This window comes from Lactuca serriola, chromosome 9, assembly GCF_051521515.1.
Source record: "Lactuca serriola cultivar US96UC23 chromosome 9, Lser_US96UC23_V15, whole genome shotgun sequence".
In the NCBI taxonomy this organism is placed as follows: domain Eukaryota; kingdom Viridiplantae; phylum Streptophyta; class Magnoliopsida; order Asterales; family Asteraceae; genus Lactuca; species Lactuca serriola.
This window is the reverse complement of record NC_136416.1, coordinates 133,211,120-133,232,270: the sequence shown is the minus strand read 5'-3', so window position 1 is coordinate 133,232,270 and position 21,151 is coordinate 133,211,120. Positions and strand designations below refer to the sequence as shown.

At 36.1% G+C, this 21,151-nt stretch overlaps 1 protein-coding gene and 1 pseudogene across 1 annotated transcript; both read left to right on the top strand.

Moving 5' to 3' along the window:
• The first annotated feature begins 1,660 nt into the window (after nucleotides 1-1,660).
• On the top strand, nucleotides 1,661-7,950 carry LOC145076105 (uncharacterized; annotated as a pseudogene).
• Nucleotides 7,951-12,808: 4,858 nt separating this feature from the next.
• Nucleotides 12,809-16,711, top strand: LOC145076752 (GATA transcription factor 25-like). The gene is made up of 7 exons (XM_079022544.1): nucleotides 12,809-13,167; nucleotides 13,601-13,684; nucleotides 13,769-13,899; nucleotides 14,720-14,842; nucleotides 14,948-15,056; nucleotides 15,409-15,483; nucleotides 16,432-16,711. The coding sequence occupies exons 1-7, from the start codon at nucleotides 12,856-12,858 to the stop codon at nucleotides 16,483-16,485; spliced, it is 888 nt and encodes a 295-aa protein (XP_078878670.1). The 5' UTR covers nucleotides 12,809-12,855; the 3' UTR covers nucleotides 16,486-16,711.
• The last annotated feature ends 4,440 nt before the right edge of the window (nucleotides 16,712-21,151 follow it).

Genomic DNA, 21,151 nt, shown 5'->3' with positions numbered 1-21,151 from the left:
CGTGGGCTCCCCCCTCCCCCAGGGTCTTATACTTATGTGTCATGGGCTCCCCCATGGTCTTTACCTGGAATGCCATGGGTTCCCCCATGGTCTGATATCCAACTACCACAGGCTCCCCCCAGGGTCTTCTATGCCTAACCAATAAGTGGTGCAAACCCACAGCTGTCAACAAAGGATCAAATTCAAATGCTAGATGGACCAGTTACGAGGGCACGAGCTAAAGCATTCAAAGAGGCTTTAAATGGGTTGATTAGAGAAGTTTGTACTCAAGAAAGTGCATGGAGACCCATTGGACCTAATCAAAGTTGGATTTCCATAATTCAAGTCCAAGAGTGATTTACAAGATCCAATAAGAGCCTTTATAAGCCAATTTCGTTTTTTTCTATATATTATTATGTAATTTTCGTTTTGATATCTCCTAATTAAGTGTTGGGAAGATAAAAGGGTCTTAGGTAACATGAACCTTGTGATAAACCATGTCTAGGTTCATAGTTTTAAACTTGGGGGTTAAATGCCTTAAATTAAAGACACTTCTTTAATTCATGGCTCTTTAGGTGCTCTTCCCACACTATAAAAACGTGGTATTTGTATCCATTTGAAATCAATCAAGTTTTGAATACAATTTGTGAGTTTTTAACTCTTTTCGTTCTTTGTGAACTTTAGAACTTATCAGGTTTTCATAGCTTGTGGCGTTTAAACTTATCAATCAATTTGGTAGGTTGATTGTGGCGTTTTATACCAAGGTTCTTGTCTCTTTATAGACAACGGGTCCCGGTTTCCACCTTTTTTTTACAATTCTGCAACCAAAAGAACGATCGGGCAAAACGTGTTCAAACCTCAATTTTGGGTGAGATCACATCATTTGGTATCAGAGCCAGTTCTTTGTGTTGCATATCTATTTTGTTTTTTTTTCTTGATTACTTGAGTTCTAAGACACATATTGGTAGCGGGTCATGTCACAAGTTGTCAAGGTTCTTGCTACCGACTTTTGAATTTCTAAGTTGTCAAACATCTATATTCTACATTTCTTTTTGTTTCCTTTATATTTTCATTTGGCTATTAGTTTCCTCAAAAACAAAACAAAAAATCAAAGGTCAAAAAAAAAACGAAAAGAAGCAAAAAAAAAAACATAAAAAAAGAAGCAAAAAAAGAGAAAAAAAAAGCAAAAAAAATATTTACAAAAAAAAAAGATTTACAAAGAAAAAAAAGAGAAAAAAAACGAAAAAAAGGAAAAAAAAAAGAAGAGAAGGAACAAGTAAAGCCTTTTTTTTCTATATAGTCAATTTGAATTCCAAGTGTAGTCATTTTTTTTCTCAAAAAAAAAAAATTAGCCATTGTTTGTTTCATCATTAGCAAAACCAAGTTTGTTTGACTTTCTTTTCGTGTATTGAGGTTACTTTAATTTGGATACAATTTCTTTTGATTTGTTTGGTAAGTTTGAATTCCTCAAGGCCACAAGTTCAAATTTGATAATTGCTTCTTTAGTTTGTTTAGAACTTTAAGAGTTAAAAGGGAGTGGTAAAAGGCTGTGTGGTGAGACTAAAAGAGGGTAAAAGCCATTCAAGGGATACACGAGGGTTGAGTGAACTATTTTTTGAGAGAAACACGTGAGCGAGTGTTGGGAGGAAGTAATTTTTTTTTTGTTTGGCAGAAATATAAGATGGGTGATCAAAACCCCCCACCAAACCTTCAAGTTCAAGCTATGATGGATGAGATGCGACGTTTGATGACAAATGAATTTAACCAAGTACATGAAAGAATGGACCGAATGGAGGCACAAGTACAAAGAACTCGATCTCGAGCATCATCACAGGTTTCTAACGGGGAAGAGGAGGATGATGGTTGGCAACCTGAAAGGCGACCAAATAGAAGGAGGTCACGAAGAGATGACAATTTAAGTTCTATTAAAATGAAAGTTCCTTCTTTGAAAGGCAAATCAAACCCAGACGCGTACATTGAATGGGAGACAAAAATGGAGTTCATATTTGATTGTCATGAATATTCCAACCATAAGAAGGTAAAACTAGCCGTAGTTGAGTTTTCTGATTATGCACTAACATGGTGGGATCAACTTCTAATCACTAGACGGAGAAATGGAGAAAGGCCTATTGACACATGGGATGAAATGAAGAGTGTCATGCGAAGACAGTTTGTGCCAAGTCATTACTTTCGTGATCTCCACAATAAACTTCAAAGCTTAAAACAAGGCAACAAGTGTGTTGATGATTACTTTAAAGAAATGAAGGTTATGATGGTTCGTGCCAATATTGAGGAGGATCCTGAGGCAACCATGGCCAGATTCTTAAATGGCCTAAATCTTGAAATTCGTGATCGCGTTGAGATGCAACATTATGTTGAAATTGAAGACATGGTCCATATGGCTGTTAAAATTGAAAAACAATTAAAAAGAGGTGGCGGGTCTCGAAATAACACTTGGAGGGCTAGTACTTCAAAAAAATCAGAAAATACACCTACTTCTTCTTCTAATTCCAAATCTGATCCTAAAACAACAAACTCTTCAAAAGGAAAAACTGATTCTTCTACTCTTAGGAATCGTGACATAAAGTGTTTCAAGTGTCAAGGAAGGGGTCATATTGCGAGTCAATGTCCAAATAGGCTTACCATGTTGATTAAAGAAAATGGCGAGATCGAAACGAATGAATCAGATTCTATAGTTTCACCGGAAGATTGTAGTGATGATGAAGAGGTGGCTGTTCAAGGTGATTTGTAGGTTGCAAGATGAGCTCTAAACATTCAATCCAAGGAGGGAGACGATGCCCAAAGGGAGAATATGTTTCATACTCGTTGCTATGTTCAAGGCAAGGTATGTAGTGTTATAATTGATGGTGGGAGTTGTACTAACGTTGCAAGTACTTCAATGGTTGAAAAGTTAGGTCTACCCACGGTGAAGCATCAAAAACCATACAAACTCCAATGGCTCAACGATAGTGGTGAGGTGCGAGTTACAAAATAGGTGATGGTTTCATTTCGGATTGGAAGATATGAAGACGAGGTGTTGTGTGATGTTGTTCCTATGCAAGCTACTCATTTGCTACTAGGTAGACCATGGCACTATGATAGGCACGTAAGTCACAACGGTTTCACCAACAAATACACTTTTGTTTACAAAACAAAACCGGTAAATCTTGTACCAATGTCACCAATTCAAGTTTACCAAGATCAAGTAAAACTTCAACGAGATGCGAAAAAAGATAGTGAAGGAAAAAAAGAGAGTGACAAAAAAGAAGAAAATGAACAAAAAAAGAAAGTGAACAAAAAAAGATAGTGAAAAAAACAAAGAAAACATGAAAAAAAGAGGGAAAGAAAAAAAGGAAAATAAATATATTGCATTGGCGAAAAAAAGTGAGATAAAAGAAGCTTTTAAATCAAAAATGCATTTTGTGCTTCTTTTATTCAAAGAAGCTCCAATAGCCACTAACATTTCGGCCGGAAATCTTCCGAGTGATGTTACCTCTCTCTTGCAGGAATTTGGAGACTTGTTTGCTGAAGATGTTCCAAATGGATTGCCACTAATTCGTGGGATTGAACACCAAATTGAATTTATGCCTGGGGCGTCTATTCCCAACAAACAAGCCTATAGAACAAGCCCTGAAGAAACCAAGGAGCTATAAAGGCAAGTTGAATAGTTACTTGCAAAGGGATTGGTTCAAGAAAGTATGAGCCCTTGTGCCGTTCCAGTCTTGTTGATGCCAAAGAAGGACGGTAAAGTATCGTCATCCCATTCCCCGACTCAATGATATGCTTGATGAGTTGTATGGAGAAAAACTTTTTTCCAAAATTGATTTAAAAAGCGGGTATCACCAAATTCGCATGAAAGAAGGTGATGAGTGGAAAACAGCTTTTAAAACAAAACATGGTTTATATGAATGGTTAGTAATGCCTTTTGGCCTAACTAATGCTCCTAGTACCTTCATGAGATTAATGAACCATGTTTTGCGTGAATATATTGGCAAATTTGTGGTTGTTTACTTCGATGATATTTTGAATTATTCAAAGTGTCCAAAAGATCACCTTGAGCATCTAACATGTGTTTTGAGTGTGCTTAGGAAGGAAAGGCTATATGCTAACTTGAAGAAGTGTACCTTTTGTACCGACCAAGTCGTTTTCCTTGGGTGTGTGGTGAGCTCCCAAGGAGTGGCTGTTGATGAAGAAAAGGTAAAAGCCATCCAAGATTGGCCAACTCCAAAGACTATAAGTGAAGTTCGAAGTTTTCATGGCCTTGCAAGTTTTTATCGCAGGTTTGTCAAACATTTTAGCACTTTAGCATCACCACTTACAGAAATCATCAAAAAGAATGTTGGGTTTAAATGGGGCAAAGAACAAGAGCATGGTTTTCAACAACTCAAGTTTCACTTAATTCATGCTCCTTTGTTGTCTTTGCCTAATTTTGACAAAACATTTGAAATTGAATGTGATGCATCAGGAATTGGAATTGGTGTTGTTTTGATGCAAAAGGGTAAACCTTTGGCATATTTCAGTGGAAAACTAAGTGGGGCAACTTTAAATTACCCAACTTATGACAAAGAGCTTTATTCTGTAACATCCGGAATTTCAGGTATTATATTTATTCGTTGTATTTCAAGTTTTGTGGAAGAACTCGGCGAGTTGATGCGTAGACTCGCCGAGTAGAGACGCGAATCATTATCCGGGTGGATGGCTGGACTCGGTGAGTCCACTCTATTTAATGAAACCCTAATTCCTCGGGTTTGGGGCCTATTTAAAGGGCCTTATGGCCGTCATTTACGGCTACCAGATCCCAGAGAGAAACCCTAAGTGAGCTAGAGCGATTGTGAGAGGAAAGGAGCCATTTCTTGATCATTTGTTAGTGTTTTTGCAAATAGAAGAGGACCAAGACAAGAGGAGGCTGAAGAGGGTGCTAATCCAGTGATTCTAGGGCTCAGAGACTTCATTTTGAGGTATTCATTCGACCCTTCTTCAGTTTATGGTGTAATTCCTAGAGTTAGGGCTTTTTAGCCCCTTTAGAGGATGGTTATATGGAGTAATTGGTCCCTTCTCGTGTTGGTGTAGTAGATCTGGACCCAAAGAGGTCCAGAGACCCTTTTCCCTTGAGCTTTATGAGTGTTAATGGGAGTTATAAGCTTAGGATGTCATTTTAGAGGTCATATTTTCAAATAAGGCCTTTGAGCCTTTGCATGAGCACCAAGATGTTAGCTTTACATGATTATAATGCTTTGGGAAGCTGGATCTACAGTTTAGAGGAGCGGATCTGACCTCAGGAGGTCAGTTCAACTTGAGCATGGCATGAACTCGCCGAGTCCGATAGCCGACTTGCCAAGTAGGACGAGGGTTTTCCCGATAATCACACAGTTGGTGACTCACTGAGTTGGGGAAGTGACTCAGTGAGTCAGAGGGAATCTAGAGGACAGGGTGCACGATGGTACTCGCCGAGTTAGGAGTCGGACTCGGCGAGTTGGGTCGGGACATTTCACAGATTGTGATCAGTGATGATTTGCAGAGTTGAGGTTGACTCAGTGAGTCGAATGAGGACTAGGAGAGTGAAGAACACGTGTGGACTCGCCGAGTCACAGTTGTGCACTCGGCAAGTTTGGTCAAGGTTGACCGTTGACTTCGTTGACTTTTAGGGTTAGTCAATGTTTGGACCTTAGAGTCATCGGAAGGATAGGATAGTCTTTTACCCTTCCTAGAGGATGTATAGAGAGAGAGAGAGAGATTAGCCTAGCCCTGAGGGTTGTATTAATTAGAGTATTTATTTCATGTGATTAGGCAGGGGCTAGACCAGAGTTTACCGAGTCAGAGATTTATTGAGATATCCGAGGTGAGTCTTCTCACTATACTTTACCTTGAGTAGGTAACCAGAGTTATGTGACAGAGTAATTGTATGCTATGTGTTGTACTGCAATATTTCTGTGTGATTTATGTTGTGCATGTTTATAGAGTTAGAACCGAAAGGTTCCCAGAGTTAGAACCGGAAGGTTCATAGAGTTTGGGTGCACGGACCCATAGAGTTATAGCCTCGAGTGGCTAATATGTGTTATATATAGTATTTTGGGGAACTCACTAAGCTTCGTGCTTACAGTGTTTTGTGTTATGTGTTTCAGGTACTAGTGAGGATCGCGGGAAGGCGCCGACTTGATCAGTACACACACGGGATTTTATGTTATGAGATCTTGGGATTGATATATGTTATGAATTGAGTTTTAAACAATGATGTTTTTATGAATAATGAATGAATTATGTTTTTATAAAATGCGAAAAATTGTTTTAAAATTTACGGTGTTACATATTCTTTGGTCCGAGCCTTGAAAACATGGCAACATTATCTGTGGGCTAAAGAATTTGTAATTCATTCAGATCATGAGTCCTTAAAGTTTCTAAAAGGACAACACAAATTAAACAAAAGACATGCTAGGTGGATTGAGTTCATTGAGACATTTCCTTATGTCATCTGATACAAGAAAGGTAAGGAAAATGTTGTGGCTGATGCTTTGTCACGTAGACACTCTCTACTTTCTTCTCTAGATTTCAAAATTCTAGGATTTGAACAAATCAAGGAATTATACCACAATGACGTTGATTTTGGGCAGATTTACCAGGCTTGTGAACAATGCTTTTTGAAAAGTTTTTCTTACATAATGGTTTTTTGTTCAAAGAATCAAGACTTTGCATTCCTAAATCTTCCTTGCGTGAGCTTTTGGTTAGAGAAGCACATAGTGGAGGCCTTATGGGACATTTTGGGATTGCAAAAACATTATCTACTTTGCAGGAACATTTGTTTTGGCCAAAAATGAAGGTGGATGTTGGAAGAATTTGTAATAATTGTATTGTGTGCAAGCAAGCCAAATCCAAGGTTCAACATCATGGTTTATATACTTCACTTCCGCTACCAAGTGAACCATGGGTTGATATTTCAATGGACTTCGTATTGGGTCTACCAAGATCCAAAAGTGGAAAGGACTCTATTTTTGTGATTGTTGATAGGTTTTCTAAAATGGCTCACGTTATTGTGTGCAATAAAACTAATGATGCATCTCACATTGCTGATTTGTTTTTAGAGAAATTGTCAGGTTACATGGAATGCCAAAAACCATTGTCTCAGATCAGGATTCTAAGTTTTTGAGTTATTTTTGGAAAACTTTGTGGGCAAAATTAGGGACAAAACTCTTGTTTTCAACAACTTATCACCCACAAACAGATGGTTAAACAGAAGTGGTGAATAGGACCTTGTCCACTTTGTTGAGGGCTTTAATAAAGAAGAACATCAAAACATGGGAGGACTGTTTGCCACATGTTGAGTTTGCATACAATTATGCCACTCATTCTGCTACAAAAATGTCACCATTTGAAATTGTATACGGTTTTAATCCTTTGACTCCTTTGGATTTATCACCTTTGCCTTTTCTTGAGCAGGTTAACTTAGGTGGAAACAAAAAGGCTGATTTTGTGAAACAGATACATGAGAAAAAAAGACTAAATATAGAGAGAAGAACGGAGCAATATTCAAAGCAAGTGAATAAAGGGCGACGCAAGATGATTTTTGAACCTGGTGATTGGGTTTGGTTACATATGAGAAAAGAACGATTTCTAGCCCAACGACGTTCAAAATTGCTTCCAAGAGGGGACGGTCCTTTCCAAGTTTTAGAGTGCATCAATGACAATGCATACAAATTGGACCTGCCGGGTGAGTATAATGTTAGTGCAACTTTCAATGTCACTGATCTAGCTCCTTTTGATGTAGGTTCTGATTTGAGGACAAATCCTTTTCAAGAGGAGGGGAATGATGCAAACCCACAACTGTCAACAAAGGATCAAATTCAAATGCCAAATGGACCGGTTACGAGGGCATGAGCTAAAGCATTCAAAGAGGCTTTAAATGGGTTGATTAGAGAAGTTGTACTCAAGAAAGTGCATGGAGACCCATTGGACCTAATCAAAGTTGGATTTCCATAATTCAAGTCCAAGAGTGATTTACAAGATCCAATAAGAGCCTTTATAAGCCCATTTCATTTTTTTTCTATATATTATTATGTAATTTTCATTTTTATATCTCCTAATTAAGTGTTGGGAAGATAAAAGGGTCTTAGGTTACATGAACCTTGTGATAAACCATGTCTAGGTTCATAGTTTTAAACTTAGGGGTTAAATGCCTTAAATTAAAGACACTTCTTTAATTCATGGCTCTTTAGGTGCTCTTCCCACACTATAAAAACGTGGTATTTGTATCCATTTGAAAGCAATCATGTTTTGAATACAATTTGTGAGTTTTTAACTCTTTTCGTTCTTTGTGAACTTTAGAACTTATCAGGTTTTCATAGATTGTGGCGTTCAAACTTATCAAACAATTTGGTGGGTTGATTGTGGCGTTTTATACCAAGGTTCTTGTCTCTTTATAGACAACGGGTCGCGGTTTCCACCTTTTTTTTACAATTCTGCAACCAAAAGAACGATCGGGCAAAACGTGTTCAAACCTCAATTTTGGGTGAGATCACATCAATAAGGTACAAACACATTCACATACATACTAGGCATATCAATAATGATTCCACAATAACCATCACAACTAACTGAATGGGCCGGCCGTGGTGCCTTCGACCCCTTTGGTATGGTGAAGCTACTCACCTCTCAAGGAATGCTGAACTGATACGATCAAATCCTGACTCACAACTCCAAACTCAACTGCCTACAACCACCATGTGACTAACTTCATCAAAATACCGAAATACCAAAGATACCCTTAAAGTCAAACTTAGTCAACCATGGTCAAAGTCAAAGTCAACATGCAAGGTCAACATTCCACGTTGACCCAACTCGTCGAGTACACTTGCTAACTCGTCGAGTTCCTTTAGCTCTCAGAAAACCGGGAAAAACCCTAGTCAACTCGTCGAGTTATCATAGCAACTCGTCGAGTTTGAATAGTGTCCAAAAGATTGGGGAAACCCCGAGCCAACTCTTCTTCTTGTCTTAACTTATTCAGCCGCTTTTAAGCAAGTCTAATGCCCCAAACTATAGATCTGGTCCCCTAGGATTGAGATACCACGTAAAGTTGCCAACTTTACGTCCATTCATGGTATCAAAGGGCTAAAACACTCCATCAAAGCTTCATTAAGGAACTTAGGACATGGAAGAGGGCCAATACTCGATAAAGCTTGAGACTTTAGGGCCAAGGGGCCACAAGCCATCAAGATCTAAAGTGGCAACTTCAAGTAATGCATCATTCCAAAAGTGACTCCAATATGAACCAAAAATAGCAAAATACTTCCGTAGAAGGAGATCTAAGCAATAAAAGGCCAAGGTATCGACTTTATACCTCACAATGGCTGCTACAACAGTGTACACACCGGATCTACAACCTTCCTCTCAATCAACACTCTTCAAGATTCAAGTTCCTTCCAAAAGAACACCAAAAATCACACTTCAAGCTCACACACACACACACACACAAATTGAGGGATGAAACACGAACTAGGATTTCTCTGGACAAAGGAGGCGATAAGGGAGGCTAAAAATGAGGCTTAAGGCCTTTAAATAGTGTGCAAACCCTAAAAATTAGGGTTTCATGTTCAGCCTTCAACTCGTCGAGTAGACCCTAAAAGACACGCGGCTGGAAAGCTCTCTACACAACGAGATGAAGCCTCCCAACTTGTCGAGTTCCATTCCAAAAACTTGAAAATTGATATATTTATTTCATACCTGGACCAAGTGTTACAAAATTGCCCCAAATAATGGTGTTTGGTTCATAGAATGTTTACGAAAAAATTGAAATATATCAAGGAATTGGAAGTTGTCACGAATTGGTACTCAAATTCCATAGGCTGTATGGTTGACATAAAATGAAATTGGAATCCAATTCTATTTTTTGTTTGGTTGGAAGGAAATAAAATTGGAATGATGTAATGATATAATTGCTTTTTTTGCTTAATTTTATATTGTTTCATAAGTTATATGTGTTGGTTGGTGATGGTTGTGGTTGTGATGACAGTAGGTGGTGGAGACAGTGGTAGGTGATGGCGGCGATGGCCGTAGAGGTGGTGGTGGCGGTGGATGCTAGCGGTAGTCGTAAGTGGTGGTAGTAATCGTAGCGGTGGTGGTGGCAGTGGGTAGTGATCGTAGTTATGGTGATGGTAGCTGCGATGGGTAGTCATAGCGGTAATGGTGGTAGCGACGACGACGTTGGTGGCTAGTGACGGTGATAGTGGTGGCGAGTAATGGTAATGGCGATGGCGGTAACGACATCAGTGGTGATGGTGGTGGTGGTGGTGGCGATGATAGTTGTGGTGACGGGTGGTGGTGGTGGCGATGGCGGTAGTGGTGGGTATTGGTAGTGATGGTGGTAGAGGGTAATATGACATTCTTGCATTTTCCACATAAATTCGAATTAATTTCATTCATTTTACAGAAAATATTCTAATTTAAAAATCCAATTAGAGTTAAACTAAACAATGGAAAGTTATTAATTCCTAAAATTTCATTAGATTCTAACGAATCACATACCATGTTGTTTTACTTTGGGTTTATGCCACAAAAAGCCACTATATATACAATATTGTTTTGTTTTAGTCACAATATTACTTTTTGTTCCTCATTTTCCATTATATTGTATAAAATATTTCATTTTCGGGCATTTGATCGTTCACCAACATGTCATGATGACGTGTCAATTTTGCATTTTTCTCAATTTTCATTTTGCCCCAACATTAATAAGTAGTCAGATGTGGGCTAAGAGGCCTAGTTTGCATTTAGCCCCAACATTTACATATGAGTTTGCATTTAATCCCAATATTTTTTTTGTTCCCCATTTGTCATTACTTTTTAGAAAAAATTTCATTTTAACCCTTGGTCAGTCATGAATAGTTATTTTAAAACATAATAACTTAAAATAAAAAAAAGAAAAAGCAAAGGTAATAATCGAAATTGTGACTTCTCCTTAAGGGTGGAGCGTGTTAGCTAGTAAGCCAATGACATTTTTTTTTGTATTATCATTGTTTATTGTATTTAATGTGAACATGTATTTTAAAATGAAGGAAAAAAAACTTAGTATAAGTCTCGAGTTCGAGACATCTAATAAACGTTGTGACATGCTAATTTTTAAGTCAATAAAATGGTTATTTCTAATAAATTATGTGACATGCCCCGCTTCTCAAGGAGAAATATTTGTTAATTCATTTGTAACTCATCTAAGAAACAATTAGTTATTTTAAGTGACATATTTGTTGAGAAACCAAATATTTCTAAAGAGTTGAAATTGTGACTTCTCCTTGAGAGGCGGGGCGTGTTAGCTAGTAAGTCAATGACTTTTTTTTTTCTTTTTGTATTATCGGTGTTAGTTGTATTTGGTGTACACATGTATTTTAAAATGAATGAAAAAAATACTTTGTATAAGTCTGTAACATCTAATATGACATTCGAACCTTTAAGTCAATCAAAATTGTTAATTCATTTGTAACTCATCTAAGAAACAATTGATTATTTCTAATGACATTTGTTGAGAAACCAAATATTTAAAATACGTATTTGTGACTGGCCAAAGGCTAAAATGAATTTTTTTCTAAAAAGCAATGGCAAATGGGGAAAAAATTTGGGTCTAATTACAAACTAATGTGTGAATGTTGGGGCTAAATGAAAACTCATGCATAAATGTTGGGACAAAAAACAAATCGAAAAAAATGCAAAACAGACATGTCATAATGACCTGTTGGTGGCCGGTCAAAGGGCTCAAAATAAAACGTTTTTTAAAATACAATGTTAAATGAGGAAAAAAAATAAAATATGAATTAAAACATAACAAAATTGTATTTATAATTAGGGTTGTCAAAAAAACCCGAACCCGATTAACCCGACCCGACCCTAACCCGAATAAAGTAATTAGGTTCAGGTTCAATAGGGTTAGAATTCCAAATCGGGTTATTCAGGTTAATCCGACAAACCCGATTTGTAGTTAGGGTCAGGTTTATGGTTGATTTTTATAAAAAAAATCGGGTTTCGGGTCAACCCGACAAACCCGATTTGTAGTTAGGGTCAGGTTTATGGTTGATTTTTATAAAAAAAAAATCGGGTTTCGGGTCTACCCAAATAACCCAGTTAGGAATTCACAACCTTTACATATTCCACTGCTCTCTACTTGAACAGTACAAAAAGACTACAAACCCTTTGAAAATGTAAAATTTTGTGACCCTAGAAGCATATGAGGGTTAAGTAACTCCCATTTGTGAAGTTAAAGTTCAAAAAAATATAAAACCTCCACATCTCAAAAGTACTGGAGCGACTGAGAAAGTAAAGATTTTATTTTGATAGTTATTTCTACTTTAAACTAACTATAAACATGAATAAACTACATGATGTTGATCGTTAACTAGAGATTGAAAGTTCATCTATTTAATATTTATAATGGAAGAACTCTTTTAGCTATTGTGATATGCATGCTTTCTCGTATGCTGTAATAACCATGAGCTCCATGATCTTTTATTTTTAATTTATTTCATTTTGTATGTATTCTTGATGTTAAGAAAAGAGTAAAAAAATGGTTTCACTCTTGAAAAAACTATATATACTATGTTTAAATTAAGTGTTTAGTATATTAACCCGACTAACTCGACCCTATTAACCCCAAAATCCGATTAATCCGAACCCGACCAACTCATACACCCCAAAATCCGATTAATCCGAACCCGACCAACTCATACCTTAGGAGGGTCGGATGCCATAATAAATTATACGATGCAGCAAGAATCGTTTTACTTTACCTTTTTTTTGTAAATACATTTTTTTAAAAGGTAATTGGTTTTTAGTTTGCCCCCCTCTCAAAACCTATACATTACAGAGGTAGTCACTTGTACTAACTATTCTTCAAAACCTATAATGTACGGGAAGTCGACTGTGAGTGAGTTTGGTGGGATTCCGCCTGTGGTTAGTAGCACCACCGAGTCGGAAGTAATTCGGGGCAACCCCGATGGAGTCGGTAGCAATGGAGTTGATTCGATTGACAACCGGAATGTCTCATACGGGCTCGACGACGCGGACGGCGGGAGTGATGACATTTGTGATTTTGAGGGAATCGATGGGGTTGTTTACTCGGACCTCTCCGTAATGCCGAGCGGAGACGCCGGTGACCAGCTCACTCTCTCTTATTGTGGCCAAGTCTACGTCTTCGACAATGTCACAACGGACAAGGTCAAAATATTGACTCTTGTTTTCATCGTTTACTGTGTAAAGTTAATGTTTCTATGCAATAAAATTTGTATGTGGGATCATAATTCTATTTTTGACTGAAAACTAGAATGAGAAGAAAATAAAAAATTTGGAGTTTTTTTTTTTTTTTTTTTTTTTTTTACTTGGTTATGTTGGTTTTGACAAGCTGAATTCGCTTTGTTTTCTTTGGGTTCCTTGATGGAGGTTTTGAGTTAGTCTGTATAACACAAGTAAAATGTGGCGGTTTTGTATTTATGAACTTTGATGATGTGGTTGTTGGAAAGAGTAATTAATGTTTTGTTAGGGTATGTTGACAAAGAAAACTCTATACTGATGAGCGATCAATCTTGAAAGATGAGTTTATTTATTTTTATCTGTGGGTTTGAAATGTTTGATTGATGATGACAATTGACAGGTGCAAAAGGTGTTTTTACATCTTGGGGGATGCGAATTCCCAGTTGGTCAGCAAGGTGCAGAATTAGCATACCAAAATGAGAGAGTAATAATTATTATTAGCATACCATTCTTAATTGCATTTGGCATGTGTAATTAAAATTAAAATTGAATTTGTTTTGCGGTTCAGGATTTTGATTATCTTGCTCGCTGTAGCGACCCTCGCAGAGCTGCTTCTCTGAGCAGGTTCCGTCAAAAGAGGAAAGAACGTTGCTTTGAGAAGAAGATCAGATACAATGTTCGTCAAGAAGTTGCTCTTAGGTAACAACATAACATGACATCTAGTATTCAAAACCATTCATTAGCTCTCAAATTTTAAATAATATAAAGACATATCCTGTATGTGAAAGGGACTTGGTTCTTTGCACTTTATAATATTCTAGACACAAAAACAACACAACTGATTGCAGAAACCATATTTGCTTAATTGAAGTTATATCACTATTCACTACTTGATTTAGAGTTTAAATATATGCCCGATGAATGATATAAAGATATGGTTGCTTTTACTTTAGTTACTAATAATTGTGCATATGTTTCAATCAAGCTCCTATTTGATTGTTAGCAGAAACATAGATGCTTCATTTGTTTGATGTTTTTATAGTAGGATTTGCTTGTCTCTTACGGAAGGTTGTATCTTCTACATGGAGTTTGGTTGATATTATTATTTCCTGTATTTTGGCTTCACTAACTTTCACTTCTTCAGTTCTTTCTTTGTGTATTATAACATTTTAGTTGCATTATATTACAACATTGTACTTTCAAATGCTTTTCTTATTAATTTGTTGTAATCTACCCAATTATAGCATTGTACTTGATATTTTGCTTATTAGGACATTATACTTGGAAAAATCTACTCAATTGTAGGACTGAAATATACTTTGTATTTTAGTGACATTGCTATAACTGGGTAGATTCGTGAAAGCACAATGCTGTAATCGGAAGAAATAAAAGTAATAAAGAAATCAATGACTATTTGTTGTGTTTAACCTTAATAATAGTTACAAAATTTTCTATTGTTTATATAGATGAGGGAGCATTTGGTAGATATTCATGTAAAGTTGATCTGTGTTATCTTCAGGATGAAGCGTAAGAAAGGCCAATTTGTAACATCCCAAAAGGAAAAGGAAAAGGAATCTGGTCCCTGGAACACTGCTGCAGAGGCTGAGGGTGGAGCAGAAGATGAGATGGCAGTCACAACTATGTGAGTTATACTTATATAAGTTTTCCCTCATTAATTATCCATGGATGTATAAGTTAATGGAATGTGAGAATATTAATACTAATATGAATGGGTGTTGGTGTTCAGATCATGTGGTCATTGTGGTATTCGGTCCAAGGACACCCCTATGATGCGACGAGGGCCAGATGGTCCTAAGACTCTTTGCAATGCCTGCGGACTTTTCTGGGCAAACAGGGTTCGCATCTTTCATTTCTTCCTTTATAAGTTTCACTTTCATTTTTCCTGGTTTTTAAATAAATTAAGAGTGATAACATCTTTTGCACACATGGGAAATTAAGAGTGAGCCTAAACAAAAACACCACCATAATTAAATCATCTTCTTCCCCATGCTCCTAATGCTTGCAAACAAAGTACCAATTTTCTTTATACCAACCACATTTGGCTTTCAAAGTTTTATCAATTCCTTTGCTATGCTAATATGCAAATACAAGCTTTATTCCTTTTATGATTTATAATTTTGTTTTCTTCTTTGCTACTAGCTTTATTCCTTTTTTACTATTATTCACCTAAAAAAAACTTCGTGACAGGGCACAATGAGGGACCTTTCAAAGAAATCCAGTGATCATTCTTCTTCTCTAGCTCAACAGGTCTACAATTGTAAGGTACTATAATTCTTCCTTGCTACTACTAGTTTAGGCCATTTACACATATCACCATTATTATGCTGCTCATACAATAAATCTCTTTTTGCCTCTAACTATCTCCAAGAATACCAAGGGGGCATTTGGTTTGTAGAATGTTCTTTTTAAGAAATGGAATCCGTTAAAGAAATTGGAAATTGAAGAAATCACAATTTGTGACTGTTTGGTTGGCCGGAAATGGAATGGAATTTACTAATAAAATTTAAAATAATTATTAAAATTTTATCTTTATAGACATATGTTGTTCATCTATAATTGAGTTTTTGTTTCTATTTATTACAATATACACTGAGTGTGTTTTTGTCTTTTAATAAGAAAAATAAAGACTGAAATTGGGTTCATTCCATCACCTAGGAATGGTGAAATCCATTGGATATGGAGTTCAAAAGATTTTGATGGAAATGAGTTGTGTCCATTTGACAACCAAACACACCATGGAATGGAATCTCAAATTCCAATTCTGGTGGAATTTGCAAACCAAACACACCCTATGACAAAGGACCACAAGTTGTTGAATATTTGATTCAAGTAAACTGCAGTGTTGATCCCTGTGTTATATCATTGTTTTTTGGATATTCTTCTTAAAAAAGAGTATTTAATTTTTTTTTTCATTTTGGTCCCTATTTAACTGTTTCTTAACGTTTTTCGTCTATGGCTCACTTAAGTTAACGACCATTTTGTTAAATCCATAAAAAGAAGACAATCTCCCTCTCCCACCAACCCACCCACAAACACACACTTTAAGAATCATAGAATTATGCGTAATTACATTATTTTGGTTTGGTGGGAGATTTTTTAGTGTGTCAAATGCACAAAGTTTGTACAACAGAACAAGCTGTTGTATCGTGAGTAGTTACATAATAACATACATGACTGACTCTCCATTTCCATGTTGTAACGTTGTTGTAGGATGAGTACATGCCTAGATGCAGTAATGCTGCTGAGCTGGGGTTTGGTAACTGAGTTGATACAATTACCACCTGCTTCTCTTCTCTTCTCTTCTCTTGCATATATGTTGGTTATAAATATATCAATATCAAACTAATAGACCTTTGTACCTTACTTTACTTGGTGTACATATGCATTTGATGGATTTAATCCGCAAATCTGACCTCAAACTCCTTACTCTCTTGGGGTCTTTTTAAAAAATCCCCAGCATACTTGAGTAAAGACTGAAACTTAACTTTGATATACTTCTCTGCTTCTATTGCTTGTCATTAGGCTTCTTTTTTTTTTTTTTTTTTTTTTTTTTTTTTTTTTTTTTTAAATATGCAGGCAGCTATATGCATTTTTGTTTTGTTTTGTTGGTTCCATTTATAAATGTAAATTCAGGGCCATGATGTGATTGTGGTGTAATGAAATACCTCATGGAAGTGCCAAAAAATTTAGTTCCCAAATCGGTATATTTGAAAATTTTTAAGTATAAGGGCTGAAGCTTTATTTATTTATTATTATTAATTTTTTTAAGTTTAAGCGGTCGAGTGATATACATTTAGGGATGTAAAGAGGGGTGGATACTGGCGGAGGATGCAATCTCCATCCCTGTACCCCACCTCCAATCCCAATACTATCCCTGTCCTTGCTAAGCCGCAACAAGTGGGGTGAAAAAGATACCCAACAGATAAGGGGAATACAATGAATACCGACAAAATTGCAAAAATGGTCTCTATGGTTGTCAAAATTATGCGGTTTTGGTCCAATAAGGTTTGATGGTGCACTAGTGGTCTAATTTTAGATACCTTCTGCAGATTTGGTCCCTATGTCGTTAATTTTAACATGTTTGACTGTTAACTTTTTTAAATGACTATTTTACCCTTAAAGACTATTTTTGCAATTGAGTCTTTTTACCAAACCATACGGATTATTTATGCATATCTTCTTTTTAACTTTATTGAAGTATTAAAAAAGAAATTAAAAAAGAATTAATTAAAAGAAATCAATACTCCAATGAAATAATAATATTATTATATTAAATATTATATATTAAAAAAATATTTATTAATATATAATAATCCAATAAAAAAAATTAATCCAATAAAAAGAAATTAAAATATTAATTAAAAAAAATCTATAATACTTCAATTAAGTTAAAAAGAAGATATGTAGAAATGGTCCATATGGTTTGGTAAAAAGACTTAATTGCAGAAATGGTTTTTGAGGGTAAAATAGTCATTATAAAAAAAATTAACAGTTAAACTGTTAAAAATAACGACATATGGACCAAATTTGCAAAAGGTATCTAAAATTAGACCACTAGTGCACCACCAAATCTTTTTGGACCAAAACTGCATGATTTTAACAATCATAGGGACCATTTTTGCAATTTTGTCATGAATACCGGTTTAGTAGAATGGTGCAATTTTTTTTTTAAATCTAAAAAACATTAAAAAAAAGACAATAATCATGACAATTAAAATGTTCCAATTTTCATTCTTTATTATAATAGATGACGAAGTACAAAAAATCACTATATTTTCATGTTTGTTAAAAAACTACTATAAAAACAATTATAAATTTCACTATTAAGTTCTTGTTTTAAAAATAATATTTGACCTTCATTGTCATCAAATCATCATAAATTAATTACCAAAGGGCTTGATAGAAGGGAAATTGAGTAATTTAACCCTTATAAATGACATTTTTGACAAAAATGACCATTTTATTATTATTATTTTTTGTTTGTAAAGTAACAATATTCTTCGGAACATATTATTTTGGAGAGGTCTCTGAATTCTGGAGTACGATTCCAAACCGTGGTTTCGAAACATATTTGACTTTTTTTTTTATGCATGTAACATTGTGGCTTTTCGATTAGTTTTGGTTTTATAAATAAAAAATGAATAAAATATAATGTATAAGTTTTGCTTTCATAAAATGTATAACTTTTAGCTTTATAAAATATAAAGTGCAATTAAAATTAACAAACAACTAATAAACACATAAACTAAATAAATGATGTGTTTGTAGGTTATATTACAAATACGATATTCAAATTATCTTTGTCCTTGTACCATAAAAAATTCCGCTAGTCGTTTTGTATAACCCATAGCCCATGGACCGATGGTTTTACCCTTTATAGAAATCAATTTCTCGGTAATCAACGCCTCCAGGAATCAACAAAAATACACTACAATCCCCTCTGCTGCCAATCTGTTGTAGTACGTATGGGGCCTTTTCGATGGTCATCTTGAAGCTCTCAAGTGGGATTGAATCAGTTGGTTCGATATCCTAGTAGTTGACTCCCACTAGCACTTTGTGGATGTGGGCTCTCATACCTATAAACCAATCATCATTTTCCGAACAGTAGCCACCCTTCCAATGACTATCGTATATAGTCATTTTGAATGTCTTAAAATCCAAAGCACCCAAAAACCAATAAGTATGTAGTATATTGATTGGGATGTAAAGCTACAAAAAGTTTAAAAGTAATAAATTAGTAAATAAATACTCAGGTAATGTAATCCACACAAAATTATACCGTATCACACTCTACCCAAGTTGGGTAAACAGATCCATCAGCCATGTCACTCTAGTCAAATGTATCAATGTTGAAAGCTGACGGCACAACCATCCACCGAGCATCATCCGTTCTACGCTCTAGCAGCAATAAGATCCACATCATGATGTGCTGCCAATTAAATTTTTTTTGTAGTAAAGTTAGTATTGCTATTAGAAGTGTAATATGTAATGAGAAAATAATTATATTGCTTACATATAACCATGTCCAAAACTCTAGGGTTGTGCATGGGTCGGTTTTGACCTAAAACCGAAATGATCGGTTTCTGAAAATTTGAACCCAAACCGAAACCCAAACTAATGGATTCAATTTATCGGTTTTTGATTTTAAACTTCGGTTTCACGGTTCGGTTTTGGTTTTATAATTCAAACCAAATCTCAAACTTATTTCTTAATCCTACCTCAACTCAACTATATAATGGTGAGGATAAGTGATATTTAGATATCCCAAGCGATGTAGGACTCAATCAATGTTAGAGATTATCGAATGAAAGAGGATGGTGAGCTTATATAGAAGAGAATGTTGGCTAAGTTTCAGTAATGGGGCGATGTGGGATGTAATTAACTCGTTGCCAAAATAAATCGAGAAAAACGACGCTAGCAAGTTTCGAACCTGTGCCATTTCCTACAATCGCCAAACGCATTAACCACTAGACCAGTGCTTCAGTTTGTGTTTATAATCCAAGGACTACGTATATATACATATATAACGCACAGAATACATGTAATATATGAAAGTCGGTTCGGTTCGGTTTCTTTCAGTTTTACCAAACGCAAAAACCGAACCCAAACCAAAAATTTCGGTTTTTGAAAATTCTAAACCCAAACCGTCGGTTTATGATTCAGTTTCAGTTTTGTCGGCTTTTCGGTTTCCGGGTTCGGTTTTGCTCACCCCTGCAAAACTCAAGCATAACAAAACTGATCAAATAATTGTGACCAAACAACAATGAACCATCCTATTCTTTATATACAGTGTGTATGGTAGGATCTAAAAGATTGTCCAACAGTGCTGGTTGTTGCCATGTAACACCTTTCCTCTTCATTTGTGTCCATGGTGACTTATACCATATGGACATAACTTTTTGGGGACTTATACCGGAGACGACTACTCGTGCCGTCATTTAGCAGGTGTTCGGGGGTGCTTAAGTGTGACAATAGTCAATTTCGGGTGAAGTCAAAGCCAAACAAAGTCAACAAGTCAAACCGGTCGACTCAATTAACCCTTGTATATTAGGGTTTACGTTATGTAGTTACTGTACAAGTCGCTATTTTAATGAGAAAACATCAATTGGAAAATTCGTGTGTTTGAATTTCCTTAGCCGCGATAGTGCTAAACAATGAACCAAAGCGATAAAACACTATTTCACACTCATCGAGAGTGTGTAGGACACTAAAACATGGCTTAACGGGGTTTACGGACCTTGCGTTGCGAAGCCGGATACTTAAAAAGGTCATAAATGGAACCTCTCTTAAATCTCTTTCACTCTATCTCTCCATATTAGAAATCACTCCAAGTATGTCAAATCTCTCCCAAATCTCTCCAATAATATGGAATCTCTCCCAAATCTCTCTCCGTATGTGAAATCTCTCCAAGTATGTCAAATCTCTCCCAAATCTCTCCAAGAATATGGAATCTCTCTTAAAATTTCCCGTAACATTTCGTAATCATTTGGGTCATCCCGACCCTTAACCGGGTCAAAAATCGCTTAAAATGGGGTTAGAACAGGTAAAATACCCCAAAAGACTCAAACCCCCCCCCCCCCCCTTTATAGGGCCGAACCCTCTTGGACCGAAAGCACCTAGGAAGCGAAACCCCTACTGAGAACCGAACCGAGGACACCTTCGGGCCCGAACCTCGCATGATGAACCGAAGCCACCTTCGGGCCGAACCCTCCTACCTTCGCTCCATGTCCATAAGGGACTGAACCTCGGTTAGGACCGAGAGGTCTCGCAGAAAGCCAAGTTTTTCCCGGTTTTCGACTACGACTACATTTTAAGCTCGTTTTTCATCGTTTTAACGCGGGATTTTCACCCAAAACTTTATTTTAACAATTAAAACCCATAAATCATTAATTCCCACGTTTTTAATACAAATATTATCCAAGAAATTAGT